Here is an 18,685-nt window from a genome sequence, read left to right on the forward strand (position 1 = left end):
TTAGGCCCTACATTAGGGATAACATAGTGTATCAGTTTTTACTTGGAGTGTTCCTTTACAAAGAACCTGTCAGTAACCCCTCCTAAACCATTGACACCTTTTATATATTCAAACTGTTGCTGCATTCGAGAGAAATTTGTGTTTTAATTAATATGGAAATGAGCTGTTAAGTGCTCTGTGTGTGACAGAGCACCTCCCAACCCTCTGCCTCCTGAAGTTGTTTCCCTGCCCAGCCCCTGCCTCTTTAGCTTGATTGATAGCTCGCTGTCTGTTTGATGTCAAGTGCCAGGCAAGGAAAATGCTGATTTCTCAGGAATGCAGCAACAGCTGGAAGATATAAAGGTGTTGATGGCTTCATCTTTCAAAGATCTGCTTGCCCACATATGTGGTTTGGGCTGGCTGATCTTACTGACAGATTCTCTTTAAGAACTGTATATTAAAAATTCAAGAGGTTTTATCACATATGAAATTTTTCACTTATGTACATGATAGTTTACAAACGTATTTCAGTAAGTAGAAGTTATCAGCTATCCACAGCATATGTGATCAATTCTAGATCGGTGGTCTGGGATCAGCCCCGTCACCATAATGGGACACTTATCTTCATTAGAATGGAGCGTCAATGTCAATGGGACAGAGGAAGACAGGCAAAAACAGCCCCAGCCCCTTTGCCCCTGAACTGATGTGCGGCCATTGCTCTATTCAATCTCTGAGCACAGTGAGGACGAATGTGGCTTAGGACTCCAATATCAGACATTTTTCACCAATCCTATGTCTTTCTGGTGGACCCCCTTGCATCATGCAATAATGATGTCACATTAGGACTGACCTTTCCTTCTGCACATGGTGATCCCTGGTGAACAAGTCCAGGGTCTGGCACATCGGGGCCCAGGTTATAGTCTACACTGATACAATCCTGCCCATTGAGGTTGGTAATAATTATACTACTGTTCAGTATTTTCTGAGGCGTCCCTGAGCACTGTAATTTACCGCACAGACTGTTACTGCATGAAAAGAAAAAGGACAAATAAAGCATAAATCTTGTATTAAAAAAGATCCTAAAAAAAAATCATATTGTGATATATCGTACATTACATAAATATGAAAAGATTACATAGACGCCAAGTTTTGCTTTGGGAAGACGATTGAGGAAAACTGTATACATAAAGTAGTGAGCAGCTTACAAATGGAAGCCACCAGGACGGTCAGGTCACTTCTTCGCGGCTTTCAAAGTCTGAAGCCGTTAAAAGAAGCTAAAAAAGATGGGACATACTATATGTACAGAAAGTCGATTTTACACTGCAGTGCATACGTTGTTTCTTTTTTACCCTTATTGATCTCTTTTTCAAGCAGGTTACGGAGCGGACCCAACTGAAAAAAGACATAGTGTGCACATACTCTAAAGCTGGTTTCATGCGTCAGTTTTTTTCCCCCTCATATTTGGAAAATGGTTCGTGTTTTTTTCGGTGTGCTGGATCCTTTTTTTTTTGGTCTGTTTTTCAGGTTGCTGATCCATTGTCACTTACCAATTAAACAATAAAATATGGACAGCGCATGGATGACATCTATATACTATCCTTTTACTTACAAAGGGGTTTATTTTTAATAACCCACCCCCTCCATCTATCACTGACGGGATTGTGATTTTTCAGTAACGATCAGTACGAGTTACTTACGCTGTTGAACATTTTTGGGGTTTTCCTGATACGACCCCACAGTTCCCATATTGATCGCCAGCAATATTTTTCGTTTCATAGCAGATATTGGCAGCTTGTGTTACACCTTTGTGAGAAAATAACAAGAAAAACACAGTAATCGCCATGAAGCTGCTGCTCTATCTAAAAGGCTTTTCCATAAAAAACTAATGATGTTGTTCGAATCCACTGACATCAGTATAAAGTCTATGGGGGCCTCCCAACTGTCCCCTGATAGATGATGTTGAGGAAATGAAGATCCGGCATGTTCGATTTCAGACTTCTGATCCTTTTGATCTCTAGAGATAAGCCGCCCCCCAAAGAGTCGGGCAGCGGCTCTCTCACAGGGAACACAGAAGCTCGGTAGAACGAGCAGTCCTGTGCATGTGACAGTCGGGGGAGATAGCTGAATGGTCATCTTTCTAAGGTGTTTGTGGGGCTTTAGGCTAATCGTACACATTAGATCTTTGTCGGCCAATTGTAATCTTTCCTGACGTCTCCATACACATGCACTCTCAGATCGGTTGAGCATTCATGTGCTCTGTATGAGACGAGGAGAGTAAGACATGGCCAAACACTTCTTGAGGTTGATTATTTCCCCTAAGAATGAAAGTATCAGGTGTGTTTATTCCCTTCATTACATGGTGATTTTTCACTTTTGAACTTCTGTTTTTTCCTCCCTTTCTTCCAAAAGCCACAAATTTTTGGCTATGACAACCCATCATCACCCCATGCCGGCATCGCGGAGGGCGATGTGTCATTTAAATGCTGCTCTCGGTGACTGACAGCAGCATTTATATGGTAAACAGCAGTGATTAGAGCAAGCTCCGGCTGCTGGTGTTGCAGGAAGATTTGGGTTGGCCCCTATACACATTCGATGATTGGACAATACCAGTGAAATCAAGAAACTTGGCTGAGTGTAATATGTTCCGGCTTGAACAATAGGGGTACCCTGCTCCTTTCCCATCAGACTAGGGCTGCCTGACAAATTTCTTTCGGACAGGCCTCTCAAAGGTGGAAACATCTCTACTTGGAAAAGTGATTGAACATGCTAAACATTTGGGGGTCCCAATAATTGCTCCTCTACTGGGGGGATAAACCCAATTAACATAAGCACTAATGAGAAATCATTGATTACCTGCACCCATCAGTGCCCGGCACTGATCGTCATAGCTCTGACACACCCCGCTATAGCAGTAAGAGTTGTTGCAGGGGTAACCATCCATTACATACACGTCAACAGGACACAGGGCATAGGATCCATTGCAGTACTCGGGAAGGTCACATATGTTAGACCGAGCTCGGCAAAGTATTCCCCCAACCCTAAACTGAAGAATAAAGAAAAATCATTAGTTATTTCTTAAAGGGACAATACACTACAGGAGAGCGGGTTGTATCAAGACCGGCATGTCTCTACAGGAAAGAAGATTGTATCAAGACCGGCATGTCTCTACAGGAGAGCTGGTTGTATCAAGACCGGCATGTCTCTACAGGAAAGAAGATTGTATCAAGACCGGCATGTCTCTACAGGAGAGCTGGTTGTATCAAGACCGGCATGTCTCTACAGGAAAGCGGATTGTATCAAGACCGGCGTGTCTCTACAGGAAAGCGGATTGTATCAAGACTGGCATGTCTCTACAGGAAAGCAGATTGTATCAAGACCGGCGTGTCTCTACAGGAAAGCGGATTGTATCAAGATCTGCATGTCTCTACAGGAAAGCGGATTGTATCAAAACCGGCATGTCTCTACAGTAATGCGGGTTGTATCAAGACCGGCATGTCTCTACAGTAATGCGGGTTGTATCAAGACCAGCATGTCTCTACAGTAATGCGGGTTGTATCAAGATCGGCATGTCTCTACAGTAATGCGGGTTGTATCAAGACCGGCAAGTCTCTACAGTAATGCGGGTTGTATCAAGACCGGCATGTCTCTACAGTAATGTGGGTTGTATCAAGACCAGCATATCTCTACAGTTAATTGGGTTGTATTAAGACCGGCATGTCTCTACAGGAAAGCGGGTTGTATGAAGACCAGCATGTCTTTACAGGATAGCGGGTTGTATGAAGATCAGCACGTCTCTACAGAATAGCGGGTTGTATGAAGACCAGCATGTCTCTACAGGAAAATGGGTTGTATGAAGACCAGCATGTCTCTATAGGATAGCGGGCTGTATCAATACCGGCATGACTCTACACGGAAAGTGGGTTTGTCTCTACAGGAAAGCAGGATGTCTCTACAGGAGAGTGGGTTGTATCAAGAGCAGCATGTCTCTACAGGAGAGTGGGTTAAATCAAGACTGGCCCTTCATTACAGGAAAGCAGGTTTTACCAAGATCGGCATGTCTTTACAAGAAAGCGGGTTGTATCAAGAGCGGCATGTCTCTACAGAAAAGTGGGCTGTATCAAGACCGGCATGTCTTTACAGGAAAGCGGGTTGTATCAAGACCGGCATGCAGAAATGGTCAACAAGATTTGCAAGATCCTGGTCCAGCGGCCACTTTGGTAGTACCTGTTTAAGAACTTCCTCCCCGACATCTTTTGTGATTAGTAGGCCTGGTGTAACATCATTGTTGCGGCATAATTGCTGCATGACGTTGCATCAGTCCTACTAATCAGTAGAGGCGCCAGGGATTCCAGCAGGTAGTAGGAGGCTCATAGGGCTTTGGTCCGGCAGCCACAGACTACCAACGTGACCGCTGTACCGTGGTCAGGCGAATCTTTTTGATCATCTCTACCTGCATGGGAACAGTCCCAGGAGTGGCAGAAATGGTTTGTGGTATGTTTTTATATTATTAATTATTAATTTCATATGTCTTTTATTCAGGACTTGCAAATTCTGCTGTGGACCTGGGGGTAAACCGCAGTAAAATCTGCACAATTTGGCTTTATTGCAGATTTTGACACCCTTATTTAATTTAATATAACCACAATATATGCAAAGATATAATCAAATAAAAATCAGGTAATAATCATCAGCTATCATTGCACCAATGGCACTAATAGTGCGCTCTCCGAAGCTTGTACATGAAGTAACTTTGCCTCTCCAGCGAGCCGGCCAGCTTCAGAATGAAAAGGGGTCGTAACCACTAAGCATGTTTGGCCACTGCTGCTAGACTGCAACGGTGGCCGGTAACATGGCAACAATTCATAATCAGTATTAAAAATCCCTCCTTTCTTGAAAAGTTTTTTTAATAACAAGTAAATTGCAACGTTACGTGTTTTTACAAGAACTTTGCAATTTTATTCATTTAAAATGGGAAAAGTTGAATTAAGGATATTCTTACCTTGCAATTCTCACAACATAATCCCTGTGCACACTGTGATCCACTGGTTAGCATGCAGGTTGCAGCATTGCAACATGGGTTTTTGCATTCCTACAATAAAGCAGATAAAAGTTGAAAAGTTGCACTTTTTGTAGAAATTGCACACATCCGCTACAGAAATCACTGGTCCTGATGCTAGGGAATTAGTGTTTGTTTGTTTTTCAGAAGGGTCTCCTGTTGGTAATTACTAGAGATGAGCGTTGTTCGACTTGAACTGTTCGCCAATCTCAAATTCGAGCTGTTTTGGGCGGTGTTAGAGCTGTTCGGCGAACACGAACGATTTGAAAAAATTCGGCTGTTCGAGGTTATGTTCGATAACTGTTCGTGCACCAAAATCATAACTGGATTTTTTCTCAGTAATGAAGAAAATTAATGTTAATACGCAGTTTGAGTGTACAGCGGGGCGGGGGGAGGGGCAGGGGATGGATCTCTGCAGAAATAATGAAGATCTCCATTTTTTTTTCTCTTTCCCGCATTTACAGTGGGGAGGTGCAGTCTGTCAGCCTATCAGCAGCGCACACACGGAGCGAAGTGCTTTTTTTCACACAAGCAAGGGCATGTGTCATGGGCTGTGTATATCACATGTCCTTGCCCTATAAGACCAAGCCATTTTCCCCGTCGCCACCATTTTCTCACTGCTGCAGCTGCGTGTTAGACGGCACCGCTGTTGCTGTGTGCGCTATACCTTGTTAATTTCAAGACAATTTTCGCACAAATCTACAGATAGCTTGGGAGTAGGGAATAGTTGTGATTGCAGTCCTTTTAAGGACTAGGTTACAGCATTTCCTACGACTTTTATCATGCAGGTCTGTGCTCTTAAATAGATAGGTTGTGGGAGTAAAGACTAATTGTAATTGGAGTCCTTTTCTGGACTAGGTTACATCAGTTCCTATCAGTTTTTGCCAGGCAGGTCTGTGCCAGTGCTGTGCAAGATTTTTTCACAGCGTTTGGCTGAATCTAGCAAAGCTAATCCTTTTTGGCCTATTGCAGAGTGTGTTAGTCAGTGGAGTAGCCTATCTGTGTTGCAAGATATACCACCTGTGTATAGAATACCAATTTTTTTACTGCACCTAGTGAAGTAAAACCTTTTGGGCATAGCATCATTCTATTAGTCCATCTATACTGACCTCCATCAGGTTGCAAATTGAATATAATTTTTTTCTGCATCTAGCTCTGAAAAAATATTTGGGCTTCTAGCAGTATGTGGGACTTGTTCTATTAGTCCATCTATACTGACCTCCATCAGGTTGCAAATTCAAAATAATTTTTTATCTGCATCTAGCTCTGAAAACATATTTGGCCTTCTAGCAGTGTGTGGGACTTGGTCTATTAGTCCATCTATACTGACCTCCATCAGGTTGCAAATTCAAAATAATTTTTTGTCTGCATCTAGCTCTGAAAAAATATTTGGGCTTCTAGCAGTGTGTGGGACTTGTTCTATTAGTCCATCTATACTGACCTCCATCAGGTTGCAAATTGAATATAATTTTTTTCTGCATCTAGCTCTGAAAAAATATTTGGGCTTCTAGCAGTGTGTGGAACTTGGTCTATTAGTCCATCTATGCTGACCTTCATCAGGTTGCAAATTGAATATAAATTTTTTCTGCATCTAGCTCCGAAAAAATATTTGGCCTTCTAGCAGTGTGTGGGACTTGGTCTATTAGTCCATCTATACTGACCTCCATCAGATTGCAAATTGAATATAATTTTTTTCTGCATCTAGCTCTGAAAAAATATTTGGGCTTCTAGCAGTGTGTGGGACTTGGTCTATTAGTCCATCTATACTGACCTCCATCAGGTTTCAAATTGAATATAATTTTTTTCTGCATCTAGCTCTGAAAAAAAATTTGGGCTTCTAGCAGTGTGTGGGACTTGTTCTATTAGTCCATCTATACTGACCTCCATCAGGTTGCAAATTGAATATAATTTTTTTCTGCATCTAGCTCTGAAAAAATATTTGGGCTTCTAGCAGTGTGTGGGACTTGGTCTATTAGTCCATCTATGCTGACTTCCATCAGGTTGCAAATTGAATATAATTTTTTTCTGCATCTAGCTCTGAAAAAATATTTGGGCTTCTAGCAGTGTGTGGGACTTGGTCTATTAGTCCATCTATACTGACCTCCATCAGGTTGCAAATTCAAAATAATTTTTTGTCTGCATCTAGCTCTGAAAAAATATTTGGGCTTCTAGCAGTGTGTGGGACTTGTTCTATTAGTCCATCTATACTGACCTCCATCAGGTTGCAAATTGAATATAATTTTTTTCTGCATCTAGCTCTGAAAAAATATTTGGCCTTCTAGCAGTGTGTGGTACTTGTTCTATTAGTCCATCTATACCAGGGGTCTCAAACTCGGCTGGGTATATGGGCCGCACATGGAAAAAATTTGAATTTGGGGGGCCGCATTCTTTGTTCAATGTGACATTTTTAGTGATACCATTTTTTTTTGTATACACCTTTTGAACATTTTTTCCGTGTTTATTTTTTTATGGCTTGGGTCGTTATGGATGTGGCGATAATAAACGTGCACTTTTTTGTGTTTACTTTAGTTTACATATAAAACAGCATTTTTAGTGCCCAATATTTTTTCAGGCTTTATTTTTATTTTTTTGATTTTTACAATTTTGTTTCCCCCAATTGGCCACATACAGTAATATTGTCTTACAATTAGCATCATATAGTAATAATGGCAAACATCTTGTAGTAATGTTCCCCATCCAAGTCCCCATCTTGTACTAATGTGCCCCATCCAGGTCCCCATCCTGTGGCTATGTGCCTCATCCAGGTCCCCATCTTGTGGCTATGTGCCCCATCCAGGTCCCCATCTTGTGGCTATGTGCCCCATCCAGGTCCCCATCTTGTGGCTATGTGCCCCATCCAGGTCCCCTCTTGTGGCTATGTGCCCCATCCAGGTCCCCTCTTGTGGCTATGTGCCCCATCCAGGTCCCCTCTTGTGGCTATGTGCCCCCTGTGCTGTTCTTCACACACATAAAAAAAAAAAAAAGATGATTCTCACCTGTCCTCCGTTCCCTCGGCGGCCTTCCTGCAGATGTGGCCCGCAGGCACCACAGAGTCCGACTCCTTGACGATCCCGACCTGGTCCAGGAGGAGCCGCCGACAGCAGCGCTGCATTGCCGCACAGAGACTGTCTCCCAGCACAGCATTTTCAATGTCAGCCGCCGGCCAATCAGAGGCCAGCAGCTGACATCTGCATATGGCAATGACGTCATACTCGCTGCGCCGACACGCAGATATCAGCTGCTGGCCTCTGATTGGCCGGCGGCTGGCATTGGAAATGCAGTGCTGGGAAACAGTCTCTGTGCGGCAATTCAGCGCTGCTGTCGGCGGCTCCTCATGGACCAGGTCGGGATCGTCAAGGGGTCTGTGCCTGCGGGCCGCATAAAGCAGCCTCAGGGGCCGCATGCGGCCCGCGGGCCGCGTGTTTGAGACCCCTGATCTATACTGACCTCCATCAGGTTGCAAATTTAAAATCATTTTTATCTGCATCTAGCTCTGAAAACATATTTGGGCTTCTAGCAGTGTGTGGGACTTGGTCTATTAGTCCATCTATACTGACCTCCATCAGGTTGCAAATTGAATATAATTTTTTTCTGCATCTAGCTCTGAAAAAATATTTGGGCTTCTAGCAGTGTGTGGGACTTGGTCTATTAGTCCATCTACACTGACCTCCATCAGGTTGCAAATTGAATATAATTTTTATCTGCATCTAGCTCTGAAAAAATATTTGGCCTTCTAGCAGTGTGTGGGACTTGTTCTATTAGTCCATCTATATTGACCTCCATCAGGTTGCAAATTAAAAATAATTTTTATCTGCATCTAGCTCTGAAAAAATATTTGGGCTTCTAGCAGTGTGTGGGACTTGTTTTATTAGTCCATCTATACTGACCTCCATCAGGTTGCAAATTGAATATAATTTTTTTCTGCATCTAGCTCTGAAAAAATATTTGGGCTTCTAGCAGTGTGTGGGACTTGGTCTATTAGTCCATCTATACTGACCTCCATCAGGTTGCAAATTGAATATAATTTTTTTCTGCATCTAGCTCTGAAAAAATATTTGGCCTTCTAGCAGTGTGTGGGTCTTGTTCTATTAGTCAATCTATACTGACCTCCATCAGGTTGCAAATTAAATATAATTTTTTTCTGCATCTAGCTCTGAAAAAATATTTGGGCTTCTAGCAGTGTGTGGGACTTGGTCTATTAGTCCATCTATACTGACCTCCATCAGGTTGCAAATTGAATATAATTTTTTTCTGCATCTAGCTCTGAAAAAATATTTGGGCTTCTAGCAGTGTGTGGGACTTGGTCTATTAGTCCATCTATACTGACCTCCATCAGGTTGCAAATTGAATATAATTTTTTTCTGCATCTAGCTCTGAAAAAATACTTGGGCTTCTAGCAGTGTGTGGGACTTGGTCTATTAGTCCATCTATACTGACCTCGATCAGGTTGCAAATTCAAAATATTTTTTTGTCTGCATCTAGCTCTGAAAAAATATTTGTGCTTCTAGCAGTGTGTGGGACTTGTTCTATTAGTCCATCTATACTGACCTCCATCAGGTTGCAAATTAAAAATAATTTTTATCTGCATCTAGCTCTGAAAAAAATATTTGGGCTTCTAGCAGGGTGTGGGACTTATTCTATTAGTCCATCTATACTGACCTCCATCAGGTTGCAAATTAAAAATAATTTTTATCTGCATCTAGCTCTGAAAAAATATTTGGGCTTCTAGCAGTGTGTGGGACTTGTTCTATTAGTCCATCTATACTGACCTCCATCAGGTTGCAAATTGAACATAATTTTTTTCTGCATCTAGCTCTGAAAAAATATTTGGGCTTCTAGCAGTGTGTGGGACTTGGTCTATTAGTCCATCTATACTGACCTCCATCAGGTTGCAAATTCAAAATATTTTTTTGTCTGCATCTAGCTCTGAAAAAATATTTGGCCTTCTAGCAGTGTGTGGGACTTGTTCTATTAGTCCATCTATACTGACCTCCATCAGGTTGCAAATTAAAAATAATTTTTATCTGCATCTAGCTCTGAAAAAAAATTTGGGCTTCTAGCAGTGTATGGGACTTGGTCTATTAGTCCATCTATACTGACCTCCATCAGGTTGCAAATTAAAAATAATTTTTACCTGCATCTAGCTCTGAAAAAATATTTGGGCTTCTAGCAGTGTGTGGGACTTGGTCTATTAGTCCATCTATACTGACCTCTATCAGGTTTCAAATTGAATATAATTTTTTTCTGCATCTAGCTCTGAAAAAATATTTGGGCTTCTAGCAGTGTGTGGGACTTGGTCTATTAGTCCATCTATACTGGCCTCCATCAGGTTGCAAATTGAATATAATTTTTTTTTGCATCTAGCTCTGAAAAAATATTTGGGCTTCTAGCAGTGTGTGGGACTTGGTCTGTTAGTCCATCTATACTGACCTCCATCAGGTTGCAAATTCAAAATAATTTTTTGTCTGCATCTAGCTCTGAAAAAATATTTGGCCTTCTAGCAGTGTGTGGGACTTGTTCTATTAGTCCATCTATACTGACCTCCATCAGGTTGCAAATTAAAAATAATTTTTATCTGCATCTAGCTCTGAAAAAATATTTGGGCTTCTAGCAGTGTGTGGGACTTGTTCTATTAGTCCATCTATACTGACCTCCATCAGGTTGCAAATTGAATATAATTTTTTTCTGCATCTAGCTCTGAAAAAATATTTGGGCTTCTAGCAGTGTGTGAGACTTGGTCTATTAGTCCATCTATACTGACCTCCATCAGGTTGCAAATTGAACATAATTTTTTTCTGCATCTAGCTCTGAAAAAATATTTGGGCTTCTAGCAGTGTGTGGGACTTGGTCTATTAGTCCATCTATACTGACCTCCATCAGGTTGCAAATTGAATATATTTTTTTTCTGCATCTAGCTCTGAAAAAATATTTGGCCTTCTAGCAGTGTGTGGGACTTGTTCTATTAGTCCATCTATACTGACCTCCATCAGGTTGCAAATTCAAAATAATTTTTATCTGCATCTAGTTTTGAAAAAATATTTGGGCTTCTAGCAGTGTGTGGGACTTGTTCTATTAGTCCATCTATACTGACCTCCATCAGGTTGCAAATTGAATATAATTTTTTTCTGCATCTAACCCAGACGATAGTTTTGGCCTAATACCACAGTTTGGCCACTCAACTCTGCTCGGTTCCCATCCATTGTTTTTTTGTGCAAACAACTCCAGAGTTGTGAATTAGTTAACCACCAAAATGAGTGGAAAAAGGCCTGCTGCTGGTGGAAAGGGGAATAGGCGTGTTGGGAAGGGGAAAAAAGGTTGTGTCCGTGGGGTAGGTGTTAAAGCAACAGTAACATCTGCAGAAGAAAGACCATCTTCCAGCCAAACTAAAATGTCTACTTCTTTTAGCGGACAATGTGATAAGATCCCTTTCTTACGGCCACACCAATCGCTACAAATTCCAGATGAGGCACAAAAACAGCAGGTGCTTCAACGGATATCAAGTGCTCCTTTAAGTGGGCTTTCCTCCACATCAACTTCAACATCACAAATACTGCAGTCCTCAGAGGTGTCACCCCAATCGCACTTGCTTCCTCACAGCTCCCAAATCTCCAGCTGCCCGTCTGAGTATGAGGTAGAACAGATGGTTGAGTCTGCAGAGCTGTTTACTCATACTATAGCCTGGGAATCAGAGGTCAGCTCCAGCGCTTCTGTGAATCCAGACGAGGAAATGATCTGCACTGATGCCCAGAATCTTTATGAGTCGGATCCAGGACCAGACGCAGAAGGTTCTGAACATAATGTAGACCCTCATTCCCAAACTGTAACTCCTGTTGGTGGAGACAATGAGGAAGACGATGATGAGACTCAAATATGTGATTGGAGCGACAACTTTAGTTTTTTGTCAGGGCAGGAACAGGTTGGCTCTGAGGACGACGGGTGTGATAACACACAGGGTGATGATGATGAGGTTGGAGATCCCACTTACTGTCAACCCACAGTCAGCCAAGAGATGAGGTCACCAGAGGAGGTGGAGGAGGATGCTAGTGACGACGAGGTCAGGTTGCGCCTTCCTGGACAGAGACGTAGTACTGGAAGCACGTCAACAACTGCATCCTCAAACACAACTCTGCCTCTCACCACAAGTCGTGGTGGCTCTTCAGGTCGCATGGGTGCTAAGCCTTGCATAGCCTGGGCATTTTTTCAGATCGATAAAGATGACCCAACTCGTGTTATCTGTAACATTTGTCAACAAAATCTAAGTAGAGGCCAAAAAATACATAGTTTGAGTACTTCATGCATGAACCGGCACATGGACATGAAGCATAAGTTGCAGTGGGAAGCTCAATGTGCTACAGTGCGGCCTAGCCGGCCGGGCCAACCACCATCTGCCCCATCTTGTGCATCTGCGACCTCTTCATCCTCTGTGACTAGGGGGACAGCAGTCACACCTGTTTTGGGATGCAGACCTGCCACCTCTTTACCCGCAACAGCCAGCGTGATTGGCAGGTCATCATTTTCTTTGGAGGAGGTAACACCAGCTGGTGTTGAGCGCTGTCCGACATCGATAGCACCACCTTTGGATCAAGGCAGCCTAACATGTCCGCCTGCATCTTCCTCACAGACCGGCAGTTTGCCGGGGACACCCTTATCAACCCCGTCTAAGCACAACAGCCAGCCCTCGGTCCCTCAGATGTGGACAAGTAAAAGACCATTTCCTCCTAGCCATGAGAAAGCTAAGAGGTTGAATTTCACCATCTGCAAGCTCTTGGCTACAGAAATACTGCCTTTTCGCCTGGTGGACACAGAGGATTTCCGAGACCTTATGTCCGTCGCAGTGCCCAGTATCAGATGCCCAGTCGGCACTACTTCTCAAAGAAAGGTGTGCCTGCGCTCCACCAGCATGTCGCACACAACATCACCGCTTCTTTGAGAAACTCTGTGTGTGACAGGGTGCATTTCACAACAGACACTTGGACGAGTAGGCATGGACAGGGGCGTTACATGTCGCTGACTGGGCACTGGGTAACTATGGTGACAGGAGGACAAGGGGCTGCTGTCCAAGTCTTGCCGTCCCCACGAGTTGTGCGTCAATCCTCTTTATCTCAAAGTTCCTCCACTGCTTCTGCCTCCTCAACCTCCTCTCGGTCCTCCACCTGCACCCAAAGTCTGTCTGGTCATGCCACAAGCTTTCTAACTGCGCAGAAGGGATCCTGCACACCTCCTTACTATGCTGGCAGTAGGGCTCAACGTCATCAGGTGGTTTTTACTTTGAAATGTCTGGGAAATGTGAGTCACACAGCTGAGGAGTTGTGGTCAGCTCTGGAGAACCAATTTCATGAATGGTTGTCTCCACTGGACCTGAAAACAGGGAAGGTCGTGTGCGACAATGCTGCAAACCTGGGTGCGGCCCTTCGCCAGGGCAATGTCACACAGGTGCCTTGTATGGCTCACGTGTTGAACCTGGTTGTCCAGCAATTTTTAGCCCACTATCCCGGACTAGATGGCCTTCTGCAGAGGGCACGGTTGCTGTGTGCTCACTTCCGCCGTTCGCATCCCGCAGCTCAGCGACTTACATCTCTACAGAAGTCGTTGGGCCTGCCACTTCACCGGCTAAAATGCGATGTGCCTACCCGGTGGAATTCAACTCTGCACATGTTGCAGCGACTGTGGCAGCACCGACAAGCCCTGGTGCAATACGTTCTGACGTATAGCCTGGGCCAACGAGATCCAGAGGTGGGGCAAATCACGCTGGAGGAGTGGTCTCAGATCAGGGACCTATGCACCCTTCTGCACAGTTTTGAAATGGCGACAAAGATGTTTAGTGCTGACGATGCCATTATCAGCATAACTATTCCGGTGATTTACATGTTGGAGCACATGTTAAACAGAATTCGGAGTCAGGGGGTGGCACAAGAGGAGGTGGAGGAAGGAGAGGAGGAGGAGTTGTATGCGGAAGGGCTAACATCTGCAAGGTCCAGACGGTCGGCAGCACCAAGGCGGCAGGCATGTGAGGGTGGGGGAGATGGTTTTACCAGGGCGCATGGTAGCAGCCAAACTATTGAGGAAGGTGCAGGAGCCCAGGAAGAAGTGGAGGACGAACTGATGGAAGACTCATCAGATGAGGGAGACCTTGATCACATTTCTGTTGTGCGAGGTTGGGGGGAGAGGACAGAGGAAGGAAGCATGATTGTTACCTCGCCACCAACACAACAGGGACTTGGTGCTCCTGGATGCGCAAGACACATGAGTGCCTTCTTGCTGCACTACCTGCAATATGACCCTCGAATTGTGAGAATTAGAAATAATCCTGACTACTGGGTTGCCACACTGTTAGAGCCCCGGTACAAAAGTAAATTTGCAGAAATTATTCCTGCCATAGAAAGAGATGCACGCATGCAGGAGTATCAGCAGAGACTGTTGCAGAATCTTACATGTGCTTTTCCACAAAACACCAGTGGTGCACGTAGTGAATCTCACATTTCCAACTTGCCAACCATGGGACCGTCGAGTGTTCAGCACTCAAATCGTAACAGGAACACAGTATCTGCTGGTAACATCAATTTTGCGGAATCATTTCACCACTTTTTTAGCCCATCCTTTGCAAGGCCACAGGAGACAAGAAGTCTGACACATAGTCAACGCCTAGAGACGATGGTACAGGAGTATCTCCAAGTAAACATTGAAGCCATGACTGTGTCACTGGACCCTTGCTCTTTTTGGGCTTCCAATCTGGATAAATGGCCGGAGCTCGCCACTTATGCCTTGGAGATCTTGTCATGCCCCGCAGCCAGCGTTCTGTCTGAACGTGTGTTCAGCGCTGCTGGTGGTGTGCTGACAGATAAGAGCACGTGGCTCTCCACTGATAATGTAGACAGACTCACGTTCATAAAGATGAACAAATCATGGATCCGAAACGACTTTTCTACCCCTGTGTCATCCTGGGGAGAGTAAAAGCTTGATGATTGGTTAAAATCACCTCACCAACCGTTTTAAGCTTTCAAATTACTAATCATGTTTATCTGTATCTTGGCTGGAAAATTATTTGGGCTTTGTAGCAGTGTGCAGTACTGATTCTATTAGGCCATCTATACTAAGCTCCACCAGATTTAAAATTAATAATAATTTTTAGCTGCATCTAGCCTGGAAAATAATTTTGGGGCTCCGAGATGCGCAAGACACATACGTGCCTTCTTGCTGCACTACCTGCAACATGACCCTCAGATTGTCAGAATTCGAAGTAATCCTGACTACTGGGTTGCCACACTCTTAGATCCCCCACACTCTTCGATCAACCTTTTCATTTTAATAAAGACCAAAAAAATGGTCATTTTTGAAATTATAAGCATTAGCAGGTTATTACAAACTGAAATCAAACAGTTTTCAACTCAAAACTTTATTCTAGGTTATGTTACATTTGCACATAGGACCCCTTGTTCGAAAGGAGCTTCTGAACTCTCTCATCCATTGAATTTGTCAGGTTTTGGATGGTTTCTGCTTCAATTGTTTTGCATGAGGACAGAATACCCTGCCAGAGCTGTTGCTTAGATGTGAACTGCCTCCCGCCATCATAGACACTCCTTTTGATAATGCTCCAGAGGTTCTGAATGGGGTAGAGGTCAGGGGAGCATGGGGGTCACACCATAAGTTTGTCCCCTTTTATGCCCATATCAGCCAGAGATGCAGATGTGTTATGTGCAGCATGAGACGGTGCATTATCATGCATGAAAATGATGTTGCTGTGGAATACACGGTTCTTCTTCTTGAACCATGGCAGGAAGTGCTGTTTGAGAAACTCCACATACATTATGGAGTTCATCTTTACCCCTTCAGGGATCCTGAAGGGGCCGACAATCTCTCTCCCCATGATTCCAACCCAAAACATTACTCCACCTCCTCCTTGTTGGCGCTGTAGCCGTGTTTGCGTGGGGTGTCCATCAACCAGCCATCCTCCACTCCATCCATCTGGGCCATCGAGCGTTGCACGGCACTCATCCATGAACAAAACAGTTTTGAAGTCAGTCTTCATGTATTGTTTGGCCCACTGGAGCCGTTTCTGCTTGTGTCCAGTGGATAGAGGAGGTCGACAGGATGGCGTACGCACAGCTGCAAACCTCTGAAGGACCCTGCATCTTGTTGTTCGGGGGACGTTGGAGGCACCAGCAGCTTCAAAAACTTGTTTGCTGCTATGACAAGGCTCTTTTAACCTGACGTAATTGCCTGTAGGAAAGAGTCCTCAATTTGCCCTTATCAGCATGCACACGTGTGTACTGTGAATCAGCTACATACTTCTTGATTGCCAAGACACTTCATCCTGATCATCGCACAATGTTGATTGTATTCATGCCTTGACCTAAACACTCCACAATTTGTTGCTTCTCAGCAGCTGACACATCCTTTTTCTTTCCCATTTTGGCAGAAAATGTAGGCTGCTTAATAATGTGGGACAGCCATCTTAAGTAGTCTTGCCGTTCATTGGACACACCTGCCAAACTAATTAGCACAGGTGTCTGCAATTGCTTACAGTGATATAAAGAGCCCTGACACACATCACCATCAATGAGTTTAACTGACAAACAAACAAATTCTTCCCTTATCACTCCTAAACACTTTTTGCATAATAATTTGGAACACAGTGTACATGTGCTTTTCCACAAAACACCAGTGGTTCACGTAGTGAATCTTACAGTTCTAACTTGCCAACCGTGGTCTGTATGGAGTTGTTCAATAAAGGGCCCAAAATTAAGATAACATAGACGGGAGAGGTCTCTATGAATATGAATTCCTAAGAATTTGATACCCTGTGAGGGCCAGGCAAAGGGAAAGTTGGACTGGATGGAATCCTGTATGGATTTGGGGAGGGAGACATCGAGGGCCTCAGACTTCGCTGTATTGATTTTAAAATTTGACCATGTAACAAAGTGATCTATTTCAGCCATAACAGCAGGGATGGATATATGTGATTGAGTGATATATACTAGGACCTCATCAGCAAATAGAGAGCACTTGTACTCGGTGCCTCCCACCTCAATCCACCTAATATTGGGGTTATGGCGAATTGATGAGAGCAGGTGCTCCATCACTAGGATGTATAAGAGAGGGGACAGAGGACATCCCTGCCTTGTCCCATTGGTGATTATGAAAGGTGATGAAAATGTTCTGACGCGCCCCCTGGGCCTTGGGACATCCGGAGCCGGACCCTTTTTGGTGGATGCTGGTGGTTGTAGTCTCCGTGGAGGCGACCCGGTTCCGTGGCTCCGGGCAGTCAAACCAGTGGAGGAGCTATTTATGTGGTTTTGATGTTTAAATGTCCGACTACGCCACCCGTGGATTGCGGTCAGAGTGAACCGCCGCTGCAGGGCAGACCGCTGAGGCTGGTATTGTGGGTGCAGCAGAGCATAGCATAACTCCCCACGGGAGGAGTATAGCCTCAGGGCAGTGTATGCAGAGGATGGGGGTGATGGTGCAGGGCCTTTACTCACAGTTCTTATTATCCAGACCACTTCTGCAGGTAACGGCTGCCCACGTCGTACTGTGCTCACCAGATGAGGGGCTCAGACAACTCCCAGATAACTTTGGAGCGCTTCACAGGACCCCCTTTGTGTGTCCTTTGTCTGGCCTTTCTTACCAACCCTTCTGTCCGGCTGCCTCGGGCCTCCTCTTGGTAAACTTGGCGCCAGTTTCCCTGACCCTATGTGCAGCCCTCCTAGCGGGTGTAGCGAGGGGCTGCGCCACATAAAATGTCACAGCCTCCGGTTTCTAGCTGAGGGCGTTTCCCGCCTCCACTAGTTTCGGGGACCGGTCTCCCCCTTTGGCCTGACCCCTCCACACAGGTGGATTCGGGCGTGCGGTGGCGACTCGCCCGTCCACACCCCTGGGATCCCTTCGTTCCTCGTTCCTGGAGCCTTCTCCGCTTCTCTTCCTTCCTTCTCCCTCTTCCAGGCCTGGGCCTCTGTTACTAGGCCCGCCTCCGGAGCAGAGCTCATGCAGAGCCCCAGCTCCCTGTCACTTCTGCTCAGACTTCTCTGCACTGAACTAAGATGGTGCCCACCTTTTATACTCCCTTCTCAATGCACCCAGGAACTGCTTCCTCCCTGCTCCTGCACTACAGGGTTCCCCTTCCTCAGTGTTCCCTCCCCCCACTCCAGCCAGGGACAGGGACTGTCGTTCCCATCTCAGGGGCATATTTGTCGCCCTGCCCCACGGCAATGTGGTGTAATGCATGCAGGTGTCGGGGTCCTGATCCACACTCCATCCTTATCTGAGAGTGAGATATCACACCTCTGGGTGAGGTGCAATACCTCTGCAGCAACCGAGCCCTCGGGGTGATACAGTTCCATTTATCTTCAGCCTAGGTGACGCATTGCGATACAGGGCCGTGATTTTGGCTATAAAAGGGTCCCCTAGACCCCTACCCCAAGCTTTTTAAGAGAATAATATATGGCGTGCCAGGAGACTCTATGGAATGCTTTCTCAGCATCCAACGAGAGTATCTAATTACAAATTTTTAACTGCATCTAGCCCAGGAAATACTTTGTGCCTAGTAGCAGTGTCTGCTAGTCAGCAGATTATCCCAGCTGTTAAGGAAGCTACACCACCTGTAGTTTGGACACTTAATTTTTTCAAAGGAAATGCTTCGGGACCCCGGGATAC

General features: G+C 44.8%; 1 protein-coding gene across 1 annotated transcript in view; it reads right to left on the bottom strand.

The window, feature by feature from the left end:
- The window catches only part of LOC141273389 (disintegrin and metalloproteinase domain-containing protein 9-like), a 141,993-nt gene that overhangs the window by 30,265 nt on the left and 93,043 nt on the right, over nt 1-18,685 (bottom strand). The window contains exons 13-16 of the mRNA XM_073685150.1: nt 4,979-5,068; nt 2,833-3,022; nt 1,677-1,782; nt 830-1,004 (exon numbers count right to left, since the gene is read on the bottom strand). Of these exons, the coding sequence (XP_073541251.1) occupies nt 830-1,004; nt 1,677-1,782; nt 2,833-3,022; nt 4,979-5,068 (561 nt within the window). The remainder of the gene's footprint in view (nt 1-829; nt 1,005-1,676; nt 1,783-2,832; nt 3,023-4,978; nt 5,069-18,685) is intronic.

This window comes from Phyllobates terribilis, unplaced genomic scaffold, assembly GCF_046119375.1.
Source record: "Phyllobates terribilis strain yellow unplaced genomic scaffold, ASM4611937v1 Scaffold_5__5_contigs__length_657084704, whole genome shotgun sequence".
NCBI classification, from domain to species: Eukaryota; Metazoa; Chordata; class Amphibia; order Anura; family Dendrobatidae; genus Phyllobates; species Phyllobates terribilis.